General features: G+C 48.4%; 5 protein-coding genes across 5 annotated transcripts; 1 reads left to right on the top strand and 4 right to left on the bottom strand.

Moving 5' to 3' along the window:
* Window positions 1–123: 123 nt before the first annotated feature.
* On the bottom strand, window positions 124–1,984 carry BDR25DRAFT_121681 (HET-domain-containing protein). Its single transcript, XM_033683711.1, has 4 exons — window positions 1,873–1,984; window positions 570–1,823; window positions 475–513; window positions 124–169 (listed from the first exon to the last, which is right to left on the bottom strand). Exons 2-4 carry the CDS (start codon window positions 1,755–1,757, stop codon window positions 152–154), a joined length of 1,245 nt encoding a protein of 414 aa, XP_033551222.1. The 5' UTR covers window positions 1,758–1,823; window positions 1,873–1,984; the 3' UTR covers window positions 124–151.
* A 2,619-nt stretch (window positions 1,985–4,603) lies between these two features.
* BDR25DRAFT_332444 (DUF1671-domain-containing protein) lies at window positions 4,604–8,289 on the bottom strand (the record flags this gene model as incomplete). Its single annotated transcript, XM_033692751.1, has 5 exons — window positions 7,323–8,289; window positions 6,803–7,270; window positions 6,356–6,750; window positions 6,268–6,304; window positions 4,604–6,091 (listed from the first exon to the last, which is right to left on the bottom strand). Exons 1-5 carry the CDS (start codon window positions 7,950–7,952, stop codon window positions 4,604–4,606), a joined length of 3,018 nt encoding a protein of 1,005 aa, XP_033551221.1. The 5' UTR covers window positions 7,953–8,289.
* Window positions 8,290–10,951: 2,662 nt separating this feature from the next.
* BDR25DRAFT_281319 (myosin-2) lies at window positions 10,952–16,731 on the bottom strand. Its single transcript, XM_033687881.1, has 5 exons — window positions 16,317–16,731; window positions 16,114–16,246; window positions 15,871–16,060; window positions 11,630–15,777; window positions 10,952–11,559 (listed from the first exon to the last, which is right to left on the bottom strand). The coding sequence occupies exons 1-5, from the start codon at window positions 16,449–16,451 to the stop codon at window positions 11,402–11,404; spliced, it is 4,764 nt and encodes a 1,587-aa protein (XP_033551220.1). The 5' UTR covers window positions 16,452–16,731; the 3' UTR covers window positions 10,952–11,401.
* BDR25DRAFT_351918 (uncharacterized protein) lies at window positions 16,496–17,156 on the top strand (the record flags this gene model as incomplete). The annotated part of the gene is made up of 5 exons (XM_033694936.1): window positions 16,496–16,587; window positions 16,616–16,666; window positions 16,726–16,743; window positions 16,784–16,928; window positions 16,965–17,156. The coding sequence occupies 5 exons, from the start codon at window positions 16,496–16,498 to the stop codon at window positions 17,154–17,156; spliced, it is 498 nt and encodes a 165-aa protein (XP_033551219.1).
* Window positions 17,157–17,491: 335 nt separating this feature from the next.
* BDR25DRAFT_216050 (D-3-phosphoglycerate dehydrogenase-like protein) lies at window positions 17,492–19,127 on the bottom strand (the record flags this gene model as incomplete). The annotated part of the gene is made up of 3 exons (XM_033684865.1): window positions 17,492–17,668; window positions 17,732–17,790; window positions 17,843–19,127. 3 exons carry the CDS (start codon window positions 19,125–19,127, stop codon window positions 17,492–17,494), a joined length of 1,521 nt encoding a protein of 506 aa, XP_033551218.1.
* Between the last annotated feature and the right edge of the window lie 322 nt (window positions 19,128–19,449).

Below are 19,449 nucleotides of genomic sequence, written 5' to 3'. Positions count from 1 at the left end.
CTACTATCCTTCCAATTTGGGTTAACATCGTTGCGTTCTAGCAGTAGCTTCACTGCCGCCTCATGCCCTCCGTCTGCCGCCCTCCATAACGGCGTTTGGCCGCTTCTATCCTTGGGTTCGGCATTGATATCGTTGTGTTCCAGCAGTAGTTTCACCACCGCCTCATGCCCTCCGTCTGCTGCCCTCCATAGTGGCGTCTGGCCGCTACTATCTTTCGAGTTCGGGTCGACATCGTCGCGTTCCAGCAATAGCTTCACCACTGCCCTATGCCCTCCATTTGCCGCCCTCCATAGCGGCGTCTGGCCGCTGTTATCCTTTGGTTCGGCATTGACATCGTTGTGTTCCAACAGTAGCTTCACTACCGCCTCATGTCCTCTGTCTGCCGCCCTCCGTAGTGGTGTCTGGTTGCTACTATCCCTTGAGTTTAGGTTAACATCGTTGTGTTCCATCAGTAGCTTCACGACCTCCTCATACCCTCCGTCTGCCGCCCTCCATAGCGGCGTCTGGCCGCTGCTATCCTTCCAGTCAGCATCAATGTCGTTGTGCTCCAACAGTAGCTTCACTATCACCTTATCTCCTCTGTCTGCTGTCCTCCATAGAGGTGGCCGGCCAGACTTACCCTTCCAGTTCACATCCACATCTTCACGGTGCATTAGCAACTCCACTATACCCCGATGGCTCCCCTCTATTGCCCAATCGAAAACTGCATTGCTGAGTGATTCCAAATTCTGCAGAAACTCGGCTAATGTCCACCGCGGTAAGCAATTTATAGGACTTTCACAGTCGTGGTAGTGAAGTAAGAAGGAAATAGTGTCGCAAATAGCTTCCTGTACAGACTTCTCATAGTTTGGTACTAGGGTGTCCGTATTATGCCCATCTGATGATATACCAAGCAACGCATAGATAATATCTCTCGGGTCGGAAGCCTCGCTTGCGTTGAATTTGAGCAGTAATGTGTGAAGGTCGCGCTTTTGACTCCACCAAGAGTTGTTCCGAGAAGAACCTGGCATTATATCCAAGACAGCTTGGCAATGGACATCTGGAGTCATCCCTACTAAAGATGGAATGAGAGCAAAGATGCGCGCTGAGACTGACTTGGTGCCACACACAACTTCGGCCGCCCGTGCGTTGGCAACTTCTTGTATAATCCAAACTCTCCTGAACCAGGACCGACCTAAGAGGGACGCTAGACCCTTACGCTGTCGAAACATCAGGTCATCCTGTACATCACCCAGTAATGGCTGAACAGACGACCATATGTCCGACCACCTCTTGTCTGAGGATTTCCACTTGTTGCATGCATGTTTAATACGCTCTTCCTCTAGTCGATTCATAAAACGCAAGATCAGATCTGTCTCAGCAGTGGCTCCGCCCAACCAGATAATAACCCGTTCAGCTCTTTTATAGATGGACGCCATCTGTTGCACTTGATGTCCCCGCTCTTTATCATTTTCCTGATCAATGCAGATTGCGTCAATCCATAGAATCCGGTCTTGATGTTGGTAACGCAGATGTCGTAGTGCTAGAGACAAGTTGTCCGTGACCGACATTCTCTTCTTATTAATCTCTACTTCGTACGGCTTCTCTGTACCCCCCCATGTGTACGACAAAGCTTCGTACTCCATAATTTCTTCTGCATCATGAAGCCATGCATCGAACAATTCGCACTGAATCGGTCCATCTTCCCCTTTGAAAAGACGAATAAGGCGAAAGGAAGGACCTCCGAGATCTATTGGCTTGTATTTAAAACGGGCCATTTGCGATCTTTGGCAAATATATTTTGGGAACGGGTACTGTGTTGCCGTGGAGATGTATGGACAGTGCTGTGATGGTTAGAGTTATGACTGACAGCAGTACTATTATGCGACTTACGGGTGTAGGCCTCTATGCTCAACAAAGTAAGTTCAATTACCCATACCAATGATGACGGTTTGAGGCAATAGCCTTTTGAGTGAACGATTTGAAGGAGATCTGAACGATTAGGCAGCAGCGAAACCAGAAGGCTGTGTATGTCTTGGCCTGAGCAGGAAACGAATATTACAATGTCTTGGCAAAGGTTGAAGATAGCCGCACTGCAGCATAGCAGGGATATCGTGAATGGATATTTAATCTTATTGCGTATCGGTTTTACAAGAGACATATATATATTGATGAGCCAAGCATCCTCGTCAGATTCGGCTACCTTCAGAGCTAGTTGCGGTCCCTGTTCATACCTCGGACACAGCCGCCCCACAATAACATGAACGAGCTCAATATGTTTAGCGCGGCGGACCGCTTGTGGATATGCGCAAAGAGTCCAGCCGCGTATGCATGCTTGTGAGTTAAAATCTAGTAGTCAAAGTGATTTAGCACTTGATGTCGCCACCGCTAGCAGGGTGAATGGTTGACTGGGAGGCAGAAAGCAGCTAAGGTTGAGTTGGATCGCAAAGCTGCGAGGTTTAGGCTGGCTAGCTTGCTAAGGCTTCGCACAGCCACAGGTGTGACAACCACGAGCCTGCTTGGCGGCCGGTGTAAGTCGATTACAATGTAATAAAATTATAGCTGTCTTTCAGTAGCTAGGATTAGTGATTCGTCTTATTAGAGGTACTAATTAGGACGGCAACCTGTATAAATTCATGCGCAATAATAGACACAAGACTAACGAAAACTTATTAGAACATTATAGGCTTCTTAGGTGTAGATAAAATACCTATATAAGTATTATAAGTAGTAACAGCTTAATAGTGTTACTGTAGCAAAGCAGTATTGTTTTATATAAAGAAAGTTCTTTAACGTACTTCACAGGCAAGTTGCTTACACACCTAAGTTGCTTACTTTTACTAAGACCCTACTAAACTACCCTTCCTATACTAATGCATTCCCTACAACACTACTTAGACGCGCTAAAAGAACATTAGATATAGCTTATACTCTAAGCTTTTAAATAAGATATAAAACTCTTAAAAAAACATGCTACAGCTATATATAAAGTCTTATAAAAAATAATAAATAACTATAGCACTAAATAACTTTTATAAGCTAATTTTATAGCTAAATTATAAAGGCTAGGTAATAAAAAAAAGCAGGTAATTATTAAGACTATACTTAAGCTATATGCGTAAGAAATTTCCCCTTAAATAGTATTTATAGCTAATATAGCTAATTCTTTACATGCTAAGCATAATCTAGGCTATGTTTATATAAACTAGCCTAGTACATTTATAAAGTGTTATTTAGAGCTTAAAGTAACATTTAAGCATAAGTATAACTATAAAAGAGCTTTTTATAAAAGTCTTAAAGTAATTTAGAGCAGGTTTAGCCTTATAAAAAATATTAAAGCTAAGTATAGCATCTAAAATAATAACATGTACAACTTTAGTAAAACAGAGTTTATAATTAGCTAAATATCTTTTAACTATACTTATGCTTAAAACTTTACTTTAAGCTTTAAATAACACTTTATAAATATACTAGGCTAGTTTATATAAATATAGCCTAGATTACGCTTAGCGCGTAAAAAATTAGCTATATTAGCTATAAATGCTATCTAAAAGGAAATTCCTTATGTATATAGCTTAAGTATAGTCTTAATAATTACCTACTTCTTTTTATTACCTAGCCTTTATAATTTAGCTGTAAAATTAGCTTATAAAGGTTATCTAGTGCTATAGTTATTTATTATTTTTTATAAAACTTTATATATAGCTGTAGCACATTTTTTTTAAGAGTTTTATGTCTTATTTAAAAGCTTAGAGCATAAGCTATATCTAACATTCTTTTAGCGCGTTTAAGTAGTGTTATAGGGAATGCATTAGTGTAGAAAGGGTAGTTTAGTAGGGTCTTAGTAAAAGTAAGCAACTTAGGTGTGTGAGCAACTCGCCTGTGAAGTACGTTATTACTTAAGCGCAAAGACAATATTACAAATGTAATTTTTTAGCAGGAGAAGCCTTATATATTTTAGAATAGCTATAGTATACAACTTATATAGAATTGTGATATATACTAACGTGTGCGCTAAAATCAAGTTACTGAAAGTTAACTAGAGTACCCTTTATCTGTCTCAGCGTGGAGGGTGTCTCGGCAGGGAGGGACGTTAGTTAAATAGTCAAACCTCCTACCAAAATTACGGAGACTATTAACTACATACGAATCTCTCTGTTGAGTTGAATTCCATTATACTATTATGATAGAGGAAGGGGAAGAAGACGATGCCATCAAGAACACGTAAGTACCAGGTTACAGGTCATAGTAGCAATACCTCCACACGCACCAAGCTACATCTACACAACGAATAAGCACAACCACAATTACAATTTGCCAATGAATTATAAAGAGAGCGAGACACGAGATGGGATAAGAAAGAGGGTGACTTAATGAATTGAATCCAGCAAAATAAGAAGAAAAACACCAAACGCCGGCCAGTCATGCTACAAAAAAGACCCAAAGAACCTGAACTAACAGCATGTGTAATGCAAGAATGATGACGCATCCCATCCAAAGCCACGCAAAAACAGAAATGAATCCAAGACCCACAACCACGCAAGACGCCATCGGGTGGTCGGTTCCTGAGACGGAATACACGCCCCGGAATGAAACACACACAAACATCGACCACATTTGCCCATCAGTTCTCTCCGGAAGCACGCATATCCCTCTCCTCATCAATATTCCCCCCCTTCCCGCCTTCATCCTCACCCTCCTGCCCTTCACTCTCACCCTTCCCAAACCCCTCATCATCCACAACCTCCTCCTCCCCCTTAAATAACCTTCTCGCTGCCCCCCATTCCCCAACATCCTTGCTCCCACACCCAAACGCACAACTCCTCCTCCCACACGGTCTCCAAAAACGGTATTCCGCAACTTGATCTTCCGATAATGGCTTCACAGCCAAAAGCCCCGAGTCTGGGGCGCGGTTGGAGGTATACGATAGCATTGTGCCGGCTGGAGAGATGGGCGAGACGTGCGATGTCTCTGTTCCATTAGAGATTTGGATGGAGGGATTGGAGGGGAGGGACTGGATGGAGTTGGGGTTGGAAGTTGAGCTGGGGACAGATGAGGGTGGGGAGTATGGTGGTGAGGAAAGGGATTGTGAGGGGATGGTTGTGAAGAGAGAGGTTTTCTGTGGGAAGATTTTCGGTGATGCGGAAGTTTGTTTGCCGACCATATTCTTCAACATCGCTGTTCGTGGGGAGACGGTGCGGGGAGGACTCGTGGGACTGATTGTTGCGCCCGAGGAAGTCGACGATGAGTTACGAACGCGGTATGCTTGATCTTGACCATGACCAAATTCCTGCCCAGCCGTTCGGTTGCGACAACCAGGCGCGTTACATCCGGAATCTTTAACCTGGCCTTTTGCGTTCACAGTACCAGGGACGGTCTGATAAAGTTGCGAGCTGTAGGATTCATACGAATGAGACAGGCACAGATGAGCTGGCCCACACACCTCCGACCCGTCGATGCTCATTGGACTTCCGGCTCGAGGCGTCACGATGCCGCTTCCGGCATCAGATAAAGGGGACGGGTACCAAGCCTTTGCGCTGGAGGTTGGGGAAATGGGAGTCGGGTAACCGGGGACTTTTCTCCCGAAACCAGTTTGAATGGAAAGTACTGGTGGTTGGAGGCGAGTTGGCATTGGTTGGGTGAGGGGTTGCGCCGTGTGCATTCCAAGCATGTCGAGGGCGTGGTTAAGGGCATTAAGTTCTTGTTTGATGGGCGTGGACGCAATAGGCAGTGTGCCGTCAAAAGAGGACATGAAGGATGTGTGTCTGGTAGACGCTCCACTTCGCATTCCCCTCGGACCTCCAGACGAATGACTGAACGACCCACTGTTGAAAGATTCGCCTCCGCCAGAGAACATGCTATCGTGTCTCGAAGATCCAGATCCATATCCAGAAGAGGATCCTTCGCTAGTGAGTCGACGAAGTGCTTGGGCCGTAAGCGGATTGATTTTGTCAGATCGGGCGAAGCGGGCGTCATCAACCACCCAGAGGCCGCCATACTGTTGCCAGGGGAAATTGCGTAGGAAGTGGTCTTCGGGGTAAACGTCGTAGCCGAGAGTACGGGAGCGGAAGAAGACATAGAGGTAGCGGCAGTCAGGGAACTGGCGGAGGACCTAGTATGACACATTTTAGCAAAAGAGTGAACCAAATGATGTGCTTAGGAAACGTAGGTGTGTTCGTGAGAATTGGCATGAGCTCATTAAGACTATACTGGTCTAGATAGCAGATGGAACTGGGTATCTATGTAATCAAGTGAAGCGGATTTGGGCGTAGAGGATGATTCTCATACATCCCAAGCCGGGAACAGAGGCGGATGTGCTGTGAGCCTAATCCCCAGTCAGCCCACGCAAAAATCAATGATATGCAGATACACTCACATAAGAATCTCAAAAGCAGCATGCCTCCTCAGTTGCTTCCCTACCCTCCGATATGCATAAAGAACCTCAGGTCGACTATTCCGGATATTCTTGCGACCAATCAGTCGATGCATAGCCGGGCTAGTGTTATACATAGGATCAAATATCATCAAGTTGCAGCTGCCGTCCTTGCGGCGCTCGAAGCCAACGATGGTGAGTGAATGGCCTGGTTGTTGGAGATAGATGGGTGGAAGAAGCGTTTTGTGGACATTCGAACCGTCGTCGACGGCGGCTTGCGCGAAGTATCTCTCGACAGCGAGGAGGAGAAGCTCGTGGGCTTCGACTTGGCCGTCGGGCGAGTCACTAAACATCTCGACCCCGCAGTCAATTTGGGAACTAAGAAAGAGCGCTTGTGCCTGTAGCCGTGTCAGTAGTTGGCATTAAGGGAAGGGGCAATGAGAAGCGCACCTCTGGAGTACCAATGTACTTCCTGGTATCGCGGATACCACCGGTCTGAGCACGCCCGATCTCATTGATACCCTTGTCCCAAGCCCTTTCAATAAGGTCTTGAAGCCTCAAGATGCCTGGTGTACGTCCGGTGAAATCCTCATACCCTTGAGCATGAGCACCTTGAATGTAGGATATGAGCATCTGAATATTGCGGTAACCGCAAAAGCCACCTTCTTTTGGTGTCTTGCCGACATGGAGAGTCGATGGATGGCAGTAATAAGCTTCCCTAACAGAACGATCCAGCGCCGACAGCTGAGCGAGAATAGGAATGACTCCCGGAGTCTCGTTCTGCACTACCTCTTGCTTGATGAGGCGGCCATCTCGACCGATCTTGTTGACAAGAATAACCTTAGGACCGGCTGCAAGCTGATCATGTAGCCACCTGGGCATGCGGTCTTCCCAGGCATGGGGACCAAGTTCAGCCCTCTAGGATACCGTTAATATACAAACAAGTAGATAAAGGAGGGTGATGACTTACGCCAAGGCGAATGCTGCTAGGTGGCGGCTTCACGATCTTACTCTGCTTCGCAAACGGATTGAAGCTGAGAATACTTCTGGCAAGCGTACTCTTCTCACTGCCACTAGAGTCACCCCTACCTCTGATTTTCTTTTTCAACTTGCGTCCACTGTCATCATTTCTTCTCAGAGCGTCCGGTAAAGCCGTGTTGAAGTTCTGCTCTAGGAATGATTGTTTCGAAGCTCCTGTATGGTGATTTGAATGGGTTAAAGCCTGCATATTGTCTGATGATGGTCGTTTGTGATGATGATACGTTCCGGTAGCCTCGTCAAATGATAATGTTTCTGCGGCGTGCAAGTCGAGATGATCGTTGAAGTCGGTGAGGAGAACAAGCTCGCCACAGTCGGGCTCTGGGCAAAGAACACTGTTTTCGTCTTCGTCTTCGGAAGGTGTGTCTGAGCCCACGTGTTTAGGTTGGTTCGAGGAAGGCCTTGCTGGCAATGCTGGCGGTAGCGGCTCCGGGTCATTTTGAATCTGGAAGGGAGAGTCTGAGGTGTGGACTTGTTCGAAATGCAATTGCAGGACATAGTTGTCAGATTGGAGCACTGAGAAAGCGCAAAGAGGACAATCCAGCAACTCCGTGTTGGCCATGACCTCAGCTCCAAAACCGATTTCCAGAAGGAGGGTGAAGGGTCGCAAACGGGGTTTCAATCCAAGACGTACGCAAACTGCTTGTCTTGTATCGCCGCCTACGCCTGTGAATAGTCGCAGAGACCAAACGTCAACTAAGTAGGTTGCTTGCTGAGCAAGCCGTGGCTTAGCGCTACGCGGCTCTCTCAGAACCAAGGGTTTAGCAATCCACTTTTCCTACGATGACGACGCATCGTCTTAGGTATGTCATAGGATAGAGATCAATCGTGGTGAGGGTCTTCGTCAATATATGAGACAGTGATGCAGGCAGAAGCGCACGATGGAAGGCTGAAGTGAAGGAAGTGTGATGGGGTTCAGCCGGATGTTGAAGACCGAAAACGGAAATCATGCTTACAAGCCACGCCAAGACTACCACACCGCCCAAAAGATGCCCCTCTCACGCGGACATTCACGGCAACACACAGCTCGTGAATCGTTTTCGTGCACATCGTCCACAGAAACCACCCGGGCATAAACGCACAACCCATTTGACTGTGACCACATTTGCATCCCTTAGAGCTGCCCGCTCACGTACCTGCATCACCGTCACTCAAATCATGCATCAAATACCCCCTGCCTCAGGAAAGCACTAAGTCTACACTGCTCGTTAGAACGCCATGAATTCCGACCGTTTCGCACCTATGCTAGCTCCTGCTTACTATCTAATCTCTCTTGGTCTACTCTTAGGAGGCCTTGGAGAAGGCAACACATCTGCTTGAGTTATTTCGAATTCCTCTCCATCTTCGGTCTATGCATTTAGAACTTTGGTACTTTTTTGAGTGGCAACCCGGCATTACTTGTAGCATACAACAATCTGGAGTCGATGAGGTTGCCTATCCAACGGATGAAGACATGCATTGACACTTTTGAGTTATCCATACTGCCCATATTTATCCAAGTCCATCTCAGATAACTCCTGGGGGATGCTGGAGGTGTCAGGTAGGATGATAGATGAATAGTAGCGCCCTAATAAGCTATCACTTGTATTGCGGAACTGGTTGAGATTTGGTTCATGTTTGAGGCTGGCTGGCTACCAGCAAATTATGGAACTATTCACTCTCGCTACTCAAACGAATTACACTAACCTATCAGGCTAGCACTGTCTTTTCTTGTCCTCCATGAAGCTCTCTATCTCCACCCACCTCTACCCCTATCTATTCATATGGATGCACCTCCACATATGCTACCACTTCATCTGAGGCATGCTGGGGTTCATGAGTAGTGCAATGGTTCTGTCATACAAAGCGTTCAGTCTCTGGGAAACGCCAACTATTGATCGTTCTTAAGCGCGGGCACAGATACGGGCAAAGGTGATCGGCCGCCACCCCTTAGCATGCATAGCACTGTCACAGGTGCTAGGCTTCCATTATCACCAACGCCATCATGGGAAATGGAAGTAAATACTGCAATCCTGAGTCTTTACCCTAGCTAGCCCCATCAACCATAGGCTTGGCGTCCTGCAGTACAATATAAATCACATAACTCCTTAGACCCTCAGTCCACAAGAATTCTCTCATAAAGCATGCTCCTTGCAAGGCTAAAAATACCCTGGGGTGTGAGACGGTAGCATGAAGGACGAGAAGTTTAGGGGCAGCCAACACAGTTAACCTTATAGGGCACCAGCGGGCGGTCTCAGTGAGCCGAGGAAAATGCCCACCAACGGGGGGCATGAAGTGGAAACGCCGCCTTTGCGCCTTCCGTCAAATCTAGGACCTACCCTCCGAATGCCCGAACCTTTACGAGATTTAGACAGGCCAATGCATGCCATCCAACCCTTTGGACAGAAACAAGGATGAGCGATTAACCTCGACACCGCATCATCCCGCTGAACAGCAGGATACCCCGCCCAAGTTTCAGCCTTGTCCCCTCAAGAGGTATAGATGCTTTTTTTTGTTTCTAATAATACAGTTGCACGAAATCTTCAATCTAATAGAACTATTGCCGGGCTCGCTATTGGTCTCATAAAAGGGTAATTTAGGTATTCCATTAACTACTTCTTAGGTACCGCTCCCCATTCTTATCATTCGATGGTCAGTATAGCATCAGCCAGTGCCGCAATTGTCGGGTGCCATTTCAATCTAAGGTGCGTGCAAAACTTGTTCTATATTTCTCTACAAAAGCGCGATATTTGCAACGGAATCTCCATCGACTAGCACGACAAAATGCTCCGCTTTCGTATTACTAATATCTTATTTGCTCGATGAACTTACTCCAGAGTGCAAGTTCAGCACGAGCCAGGAGCTCATACCTTTCTTATCGGGGGTATTGGCACTTATAGCTTTGTTCGGGATCCTATTCACTGGTATTGACACTCAGAGACTTTAGAGAAAATGTAAATTTAAATACGAGAGCGACAGTAAGGAATACATACCAGAGAGAGTTTTTCTCGAAGAGCCTGGAGGAGAGGCCGGAGGAGCAATATCATCAGCTATTTAGGCAGGAGCCAGAATATGGCAAATGCTTCCATTTACGAGGCTTGATGCATGGCTCTCGGGGCTGAAGGACAGTAAGCAAGGACCACGTCTTGAATTCGGTATTTGTTATCTTCGCCTATTCTTCGGTTTATGACTTCACTCGACGGTAAGCGCAGTGAAGTTCTAGCCTTTCCCCCAACTGCCGGTTCATAAATGTGCTTCGAGTAGCTTTGTAGCAAAAGAGGCACAAACAAAGGGTAAAGGGATTCGAACTAAGCCCTTGATTCCCCCACTCCTTCAATCCTTACCGCTAATTCCCTTCCGCTTAAACCTGTCAGACTAATTGACTCACTGGAGAATTGTGGATGAGCGATGTGAAGACTTATGGCTTTACAATAATGTTACGGCGAGGTAGAATCCCCGGTGACTTACCAAATAGGTCAAAGGAGGTTGCTATGCGAACTAATCCAAGGATGCATTCTCCGCAATACAGTCCTTCATTTGATGTGATAGTTTCTAATTCACAAAGTCAACAGGACATAAGCAGATAAATCACTCGACCGTCCCGCATTCAAATTCATTAAAAAAAAAACTGCCTCCCTACAGACACACACCCAAAATTATGCACAAACAAGCCTTTCCCACAAAGCTCTTCCTCGTCAAAAGGTGTTCCAAACGATACCCTTACCACAATCAGGTATTGAAGTTAACAAAAAGAATCTCCACTCAACCTCCCAGAACCACAAAAGAGTTCAAACAAGTCAAAGACATTTCCACATTACATACCCAACATCATGCCTGCGTACCCTACCCACCCCCTCCTCACTTAATGCGGAAACTATAGACTGGCCTAGCCTACACTACAGCCCCGACTCCAGCTTCGGAAGCTCATCAGGTTTTGATCATCTCTCATGTTTAGACGTCTAAAATAGAAAATACTGCGCTCAACCCACCCCAGTCCCGTCCATTCAAAAACAAGGAATCTTGATGCTCTCTCTACGCAGCTACTTCTTCCTCAATCATAGCCTCATGACCGTTCATCCCCAACCCATTCTCATCGCCGTTAGTCTGCTCATATTCCAGTTTCTCCTGCTGCGCGATAGCTTGCTGACTCACAATTTCCGCGAGGCGCTTAAGTCTAGGAGTTTGAAGCCCTATTTCCCCTAAATTAGTTACAATCCCTACCACTCCAAGAGCAGTCAGTATAGATCAGATCAGACTTACAAGAAGGTGTATAGGTTTCCAACGCTGAGATAACTCTCGGTTCCGCAATCTCATACGGGCCCGAATCTTCCATATCCACAGCTGTGAGCAGCAAAACATCGCTCTTCTCCGTCACTCTCGACGCTACCGCTTTCATAATCTCGCCGTTAATGGGTTGCTCGTAGTCCGCGACAAGATACTGATTCAGCAACTTCTGGATCTGGTTAGGTGACAGCATCCAGCAGATATCCTGGATGATCTCGATGTCGTTGAGCGTGGCCTTCTTGAGCTGGAGAAGCTTGGTTGCCTGCATCAAGTGCTCAAGCTGGAGAGTACCTTCAGGCATGTCATGTGACTTGCACCATTCTTCGATGCGGGTGATGTTGTAGTTGATTTGAAGACCGCGTTTCCAGGAGAGGAAGTTTCTCCTCATCAAGAGATCATTGAAGGCTGTGACGCCAACGAGCCTTAGCAACTCGGTGACTGTCTGAGTGATGATCGTGTCCTCGAGGTAGTAAGCCTTCATCGCCTTGTAAACATTGTTCAGCAGGCTGAGCAGGTTGTCCATGCTAAAGGCCGGGGCGTTGTTAGTCTGGAGTAGCTTGCCAAGGAACCGGTTGCTCTCGTTCGTGACAAAGCCTGGTAGCGACTGCGACTCGATAATTGCGGGAACAATCATCTTATGCAGCTTCTTCTTAAGCACCTTCATCCAGGTATGATAGATGTTGAACTCAAGACTCTCCAAGTCGTGCTTGACAATCTCCAACAACCTGTCATATTCGTAGTTGTCGGTCTTCTGCTGCTCATACCAGTCTTCAGCGAGGAAGACAAAAGATAGCATCTCATGGACATTGGACAGCCAGAAAGCGCCAGGGTTGATTGCCTCGTCGCCGTCGTGCTGCATAACCTCTTGCTGAATCGATTGCATGACATTGGCAAGGAAGCGCTCGGACTCCTTGACGAAGCCATTGTTCCACATCTCAGAGGTGACAAGGTTGATGAGGTAAGCGGGGAACAGAACTTCCTTATCGGTAGGTGGTGGAGTGGTGGTGGGGGATGGGATCTTGAGATTCTTGATGAGACCGAGTGTGACTTCATCATTCAGCATGTCTTCATCAGCAAGGATGTTTTCAAGCTCAAGCTCAATAGTATCCATGTTAGGGTTGAACGTAGAGCCAGAGAGGTTCTGTCGGTGGATGGTAGATCCAATAGCCATCGACACGGGTCGCGGGCTGTATGAAGAACTGAAGCGATCCAAGTCGCGGGTGTCGGGGCCAGCACTGCGCCGCTTTGGCTTCTTCGAAGACACGAGTTTGATCAAGCTGCTGGCGCCCATAATTGGGCCGCCAATTGGTCCGTGGCCGTTCGTCATCTCGCCATTGATCGGTCCTGACCGCTTGAGCATCTCGACCTGGTCTTGCAGATCGGCTAGCTGTTGTCGAAGAGACATCTTCTCTGTCTCCGTGACATTGCTCCTCCTCTTGGCCGAGTCGAGTTCCTCCGTAGTCCTCTTGAGCGAGTCGCGGAGCTGCTTCTCTTCCTCCTGCAAGTGACGCATCTTGGCGGTGCTCTCGTCGTAATTGGTCTGCAGCTTCTTGAACTCGGTTTCCATGGCGCTCAATTTGGCAGCCGTGATACCAGCCTGGTTGGCTTCCGCCTGAAGCTCCTTTTGCCGGGTCTCGAGTGCACGACTCCGCTCCTTGTATGACTTGATCTGGCCTTCGTAGTTGTCGACTTGGTTCTGCAGGGCCTTGTTTTGAGCCTTCATCGTACCCAAAGACTGTGTAAGCTCGACGACCTTGTTCTCCAGCTTGTAGGAGATCTGCTTGAGATCGCGGGCTTCCTCGCGAAGAGACTTGTATTCGACACGAGCCTTCTTTCCTCTGTAGAGACTCTGTATGATGACAATCTTTCTCCTGTACTGCCTCCAGGATCGGAGTTGCCTTTGCTGTCGCCAGTTGCGCTGTATAATTCTGGCGGCATTGCCGAGGCGAGTATCCATAAGGTTTTTGCGAAGCAAGTGTCCCTTTGCTGTGGCCTGGAACAAGATGACGGAGTTGCGGATGACGTGGAATGCTCTCCGATCCTTGGTGCCACGCCAGATACGCTGGATGGTGGTCGCGGCCTTGACTTGCCTGGCCTCTTCCGCACGTTCTCTTTCGATGTAACCGCGAGCCAAGGATTGCAAAGCAATGATCGAAGCGCGTGTTTCGAGATACTTGCGTCGATAATACTTGCACCGAAGATTTTTTTGGATCATGATTGCGGCGTCGTTAAGTCTGGCAGTTCGCAGGTTCTCAAGGAAAGCAAGCATACCAGCACGAAAGAAGATCTTGGTGAGACCCATCTGGTACTTGTCGGTTCCGTCATTCTTGCCTGCCCCCAAAGCTCTCCGAAGAATCTGCTTCGCCATATCACGGATCTCGGGAGTCCAGTGTGAGGATGGCACCAGCATGTAGTATCGTAAGGCGAATTCCTCGTACGTCCATCTTGTGGGATAACCCGCACAACTGATTCGCACAGTCTCTAGAACACCACAAGCTCGGAGCTGGCTGAGAACCATGGGGCCTTCGAACTTCCACGCCTCCTTACCCTCGTTCGGCTTGATACATCGGATGTAGTGGACGTCAGTCGAGTTGATAGTTGACATCAGCTCGATCAGAGAAGACTTGAAAATGCCTCCAAGAGTCGGTTTCCGGTTCACAGCGATCCTGCGTCCCGCAGCCATGGCAGCACCTGGCCTCGCTGATGCAGTGGCGGCAGTCTCCTTCTCCCTAATCGATGCAGCAACCTGCAAGACTTCCCCAAGGAACTTATTGGAGGAGCCCTTGAGGACCTCCATGTGCTCATCCGGCACGGTGTCTCTGTTCTTTTCTATAAATCCATCGGATTCATAGGTGACATCCACAGCGTAATGGCAGACAGTAAACGCAGATTTTCCAAAGCGAGGCTTCTTATAAAACTTCTGCTTGTCTGCGGCGAAATTATGGTGAAGCTTGGTCACGAACTGCTCATCCGAACCCATGGGGAGACGCGATTCTTCATCAAGTAGCGACAAAACACCGAGCTTGCCTTCAATAAGGTCAATACAAGGTTGGTTGTCGGAAAAGTCGATAAATGTCCAGTCGATCTGTTCCCGGAGATACTCCTCTTGCTCGAGCTTAAAAACGTGCTGGTTGAACTCTTGTTGCAGTTTTTCGTTCGCATAGTTGATACAGAACTGCTCGAATGAGTTCTTTGCAAAATGCTCGAAACCGTAAATATCGAGTACACCAATGAACGAGGTGGCGTGGCTGATAACCTCTTCTGTGGCAAGGCTGTGGTTGGTTATGTCGACCAACCAATCAAACAGACTCGAATAAATAAATTTGGCGACTGAGTCCCGAACAACTACGGCCTGCTGTTGGGTCAAATTTGACATAATCTTCTCGCCTCTTGTAATCAGTTGCTTCTTCACAGTCCATTTCGCAAAGTTGGCTGGGTTAATTCCGAGCAGCCCACATGCCTTGACGAGGGCCGGCTCTGCGGGATCGAGGGCGGAGTCTGTTCGAGTCGCAGTAATCTTTACATCTCCCAGATGTAACAGGGCCGCAAGGAGGCGGAAAATTTGTTGCTGAGTATCCGTAGACACTCCAATTGTTGTCAGAGATTTCCGTGTAGCGTCGAATTCCGCCTTGTCATCAACACCAGCAATCGTCGGCGAACTGCCCTGGTTGAGGTATTCAAACTCCTCAACTGGTTTCAGACTCCACTCCTGGCGCTCCTGATCTGTGGCACCCGCAATTAGCTGGTAGAAGATGTGGTAATTTCTCTCCTTGAGTGGCTGAAACACCAATCTCGACCGTTCGAGCAAATATGTTCTAATCTTTGCGCCGATGATGTCTGTTCGCTTGTTGAACATGATCTCAATGTATTTACCGAATCGGGAAGAGTTGTCGTTCCTAGTGGTCTTGGCGTTACCAAAAGCCTCCATGATGGGATTGGTAGCCAAAATCTGTTCTTCTGTCTCGCTCATGGCGTCTGCGCGGCCTCTTGACCGCTTGCCGGGACTATCCGGGGATTCTCGCGTTGCAAAATATCGCATGATGTATTTGGCGCTGACGGTCTTACCAGCTCCAGACTCTCCAGATACGACAATGGTCTGGTTCTTCTGGTCGCGGAGCATGTCTCTGTGCCTGTGTCAGCTTCATTCTCTTCAAGATATACTGTATCTCCGAACTCTATGCACACTAGCAACCGAGGTGGAGGGGGGATGCACGTACGCGAAAGCTTCCTCCGCAATGGCAAACAGATGCGGGGCACCATAGGATCTCTGTTTTCCCGCATAGACCTGCACCATTCCAGGCACATACAACGAGTCCACCCTCGCGAAGGGGTTCGTGGCAATCAGGACAATACCCGAGTAAGTGTAAATCTCCTTCTGCGCATATCGCAGCTTGATCGCCTGGAGCACTACGCCGACATGTCAGTGTAGCTCCAGAAAAGGAGGGAGGAGTGGGTCCTACCAGCCGGCTCATTCAAATGCGACAGATTGGTAAGGTCATCGCTGGCTTCGAGCATCGCCGGGTTCATCAACGGCGGGAGATTCGGGTCGTTGCCGTCCCGGATGGCGGCAATGGTAGTCTGCACTGTTTTGGTCTGCGTCCACGGGCATCAGCATAGTCCTCCTCAGAAGATAGAAAGCCCACAGCAGCCACCGGAAACGTACCTCGCCATTCTGAAGCTTGAAGAACAGCTTCACCTTGTCCCCCTCCACCTTCTTGTCAGTGACCTCAGAGGCCACCCAGCCGTCGGTCGGGTCCGGCTGCCATGCCCGCGTTCCAACGTCGTAAATGTGGGCCATATCGTCTGTCGCCGTCGCCGTTGCTGTCTCTGTCGTGGCCGTTGATGGGGTGGGAGCCAACGGTCCAGGGACCTCCCTTTCAGCTATTCAAACCAGCGGTAAAGAAAAGCACCTCGTCTCAACTCCAGCTCACTATGTAGATGCCGCCGTCGATGGCATAAAAGTCCGCATCCGGTGAAGGAAGAGTGGCAGTGTCAGGGCATCCAGGAGAGAGTGTAGGTCTAGAAGTTGAGAGGAGAATAATTTAGCAGTCCACAGTCGTGGTGTCAATCAGTGATGGTGGAACACGGACGTCCGCCCGACTTTCACCAAGTTTCCGCGACCGGGGATAGGCTCGCTAAGCTCACCGCCAACATGCACTGGCCCCTGAGCACCCAACGCTGCACGGCCAACCAAGCAGGCCCAAGAACACCTGGAGAGAGGGGCGACGGTCCTGTCTCACCAGCATGCAGTCTTCGTACACCTGCAGATGGATGGGTGCAAGAAAACCCTTTCATCCTCCGTTGCTGACAGGCCCGCTCAATTCGCGCAGTCGCCGCCGTCCGGGCGTTGCTTCTTCGGCACAATCACTTCTCAAACGCCTCTATGCTATTCACAGCTACACCACCCGGAACTCGCCCTATAATCAAAGCAAAGCAGGGAGGCCGTCTAAAACGAAATCGCCCTCATCCAGCTAATGAGGATTCGCAAGCCACGCCCTTGTAAACATTACATGCTTCAAACCGCTCCAGATCTCTCAGATGATATTCTCATCCCCTTGCCTCCTAGTGTAATGTACCTTGGTACTCGACGCGCGAACATCATGCCTACCTATCGTGCCAAGACGTCTCAGACCTTGCCGTCATCGCCAGATCTTTTGTACCCCTAAAATGAAACCCTCCTTATGCGTCCTGTTTTCTCGAATGGAATGTTGAGTTTTCCCACCAAACGCCATGTTGAATGCTTTTTTCCCACATCTTCGTTGAGAAGAACTTATCTCCGCGCCTGTCCCGTTTCACGTCCCAAACCTTGATCATTGCACCCAAAGCTTAACACAACACTTAATAGAGCACCCGCGTCCGGATACGAGCTGTTGCCGCAGTTAGTCCGACGAGCCGCACACAATTCGTTCTCAGCAACTTGTCGGGATACATACATGAAAGCTCCTCGAGGCTCTGCCAGAGGTCTTTGATTTCTTCTTCTTTGACCTCGCTGATGTCGGCCATGAGGTACGCCACCTTCAAAAGAAATTTAGTACACTCCATATTCTATTTTCACCGCCTGGGGAAGGAAGAACACACCTCTGCTCTTGAATCAGTCATTTGCTTCTCGACGTTATGATGCGCGAGAATTGCGTTCACTGGATTTCGTTAGATACGGTGAGATGCGATGCAATCGGTTGATAAACATACCCTGTCGCAGCACACCAGGCACATTCTTATGGATGTAGATAACCCGTACGCAGTTGGGCTCCTCAAGCGTCAACGAACGAAGACTGACTTCTGGCATATTCACAGCGCCAAGAGTTGATCCCTCATTGACGTAGCGAACCAGCGATGTGCTGACTTCAATGCCAATAGCACTCTGCGCCTCCTCTGTACTTCCCCCAATATGGGGCGTGAGGATCAGGTTCTTGAGACTGCGCAGATCTTTGGTCCAGGAGTTGAGGTCGTTGGTGAAGTAATCGCCATTGCCTGCAGGTTCATTTGGATATACATCCAGCGCAGCGCCCGCGATCTTGCCCTCCCTCATGGCTTCGACGAGTGCAGGAATGTCTACTACACTACCCCGCGCATTGTTGAGTAGATAGCTGGCGTCCTTCATCTTTGCGAGTTGCTCTTTCGAGATCATGTCCTTCGTATCCGGTGTCTCTGGCACGTGAAGGGAGACGAAGTCCGCCTGGTCGAGCAGGTCATCCAAACTTGCAACTTGACGTGCTGTACCCAGCGCCATCAAGTTGAGTATATCGTAATAGATAACAGACATGCCCATTGACTCGGCGAGCACTGACAACTGGCTGCCGATATGCCCGTATCCAACAATGCCCAGTGTCTTGCCACGTATTTCCCAACAACCCTTGCTGACCTTGTTCCATGTCCCATTATGCAGCTCCATGGAACGGTCCGTCAATTGGCGTGCGAGGGCAATTATCTCGGCTATTACGAGCTCGGCAACGCTCCTCGAGTTACTGAAGGGCGAGTTGAATACCGCGATACCCTGCAGTGCCGCGCACCGAAGGTCAACTTGGTTTGTGCCGATGCAGAAGCAACCAATGACAATGAGATTCTTTGCTTCTTTCAAAACCCGCTCTGTGAGCTTGGTCTTTGACCGTATCCCGATAACGTGTACTTCCCTGATCTTCTGGATCAACTGATCTTCCGGAAGGCTGCTCTTGAGCGCCTCGACCTGGTAGCCTTGCCCCTTGAGTATTTCTACGCCGGTCTGATTCACATTCTCCAACAATAGCACCTTGACGTCTTTGGTATGGAAAGGTTTCAGTTGCTTCGCTGCTACGACCGGAGAAATCCCTGATAGACTTCCTGGTCTCCCATCCGTTGAGCTAGGGTGCGGGGGGTTTCTAAAGCTCGATGGTGGGCTGTGGAAGGCCAGAGTTGGGCTCGTGCTTAGAGACAAGCTGCTCGACACTGTTCTCGCGAAACTATTGGCTCTGCCTTCGATATCCTTCGGCGGCGTCATTTTCGAGGAAGGTGGGATGATTGCGGGGATGTGGGAGTTCGACGATCGGACGTCGTCGAGAGGGAGAAAAATGGGGATATTAATAGAGATAGCACATGGAAGTGATCTAAATTTGCTGGCCTGTCTTTTTGATTTCTTCAACAGTTAGCAATAGCGAACAAGTAGGCTTGTCACTAGAGAACAAGGTGGACAAAACGATGTAACTCACCTAGCAACCCAAGTAATCCAGACAATCCAACAAAAACCTCCGTATGCAAACAATACGATATCGACCCTTCGGACTTTCAATAAATACTAGCTCCGAGTCAGCGTCTCCTGAGTC

Source organism: Lindgomyces ingoldianus (genome assembly GCF_010093535.1).
Source record: "Lindgomyces ingoldianus strain ATCC 200398 unplaced genomic scaffold BDR25scaffold_7, whole genome shotgun sequence".
Classification (NCBI taxonomy): Eukaryota; Fungi; Ascomycota; class Dothideomycetes; order Pleosporales; family Lindgomycetaceae; genus Lindgomyces; species Lindgomyces ingoldianus.
This window is presented reverse-complemented; position numbering and strand designations above follow the sequence as displayed.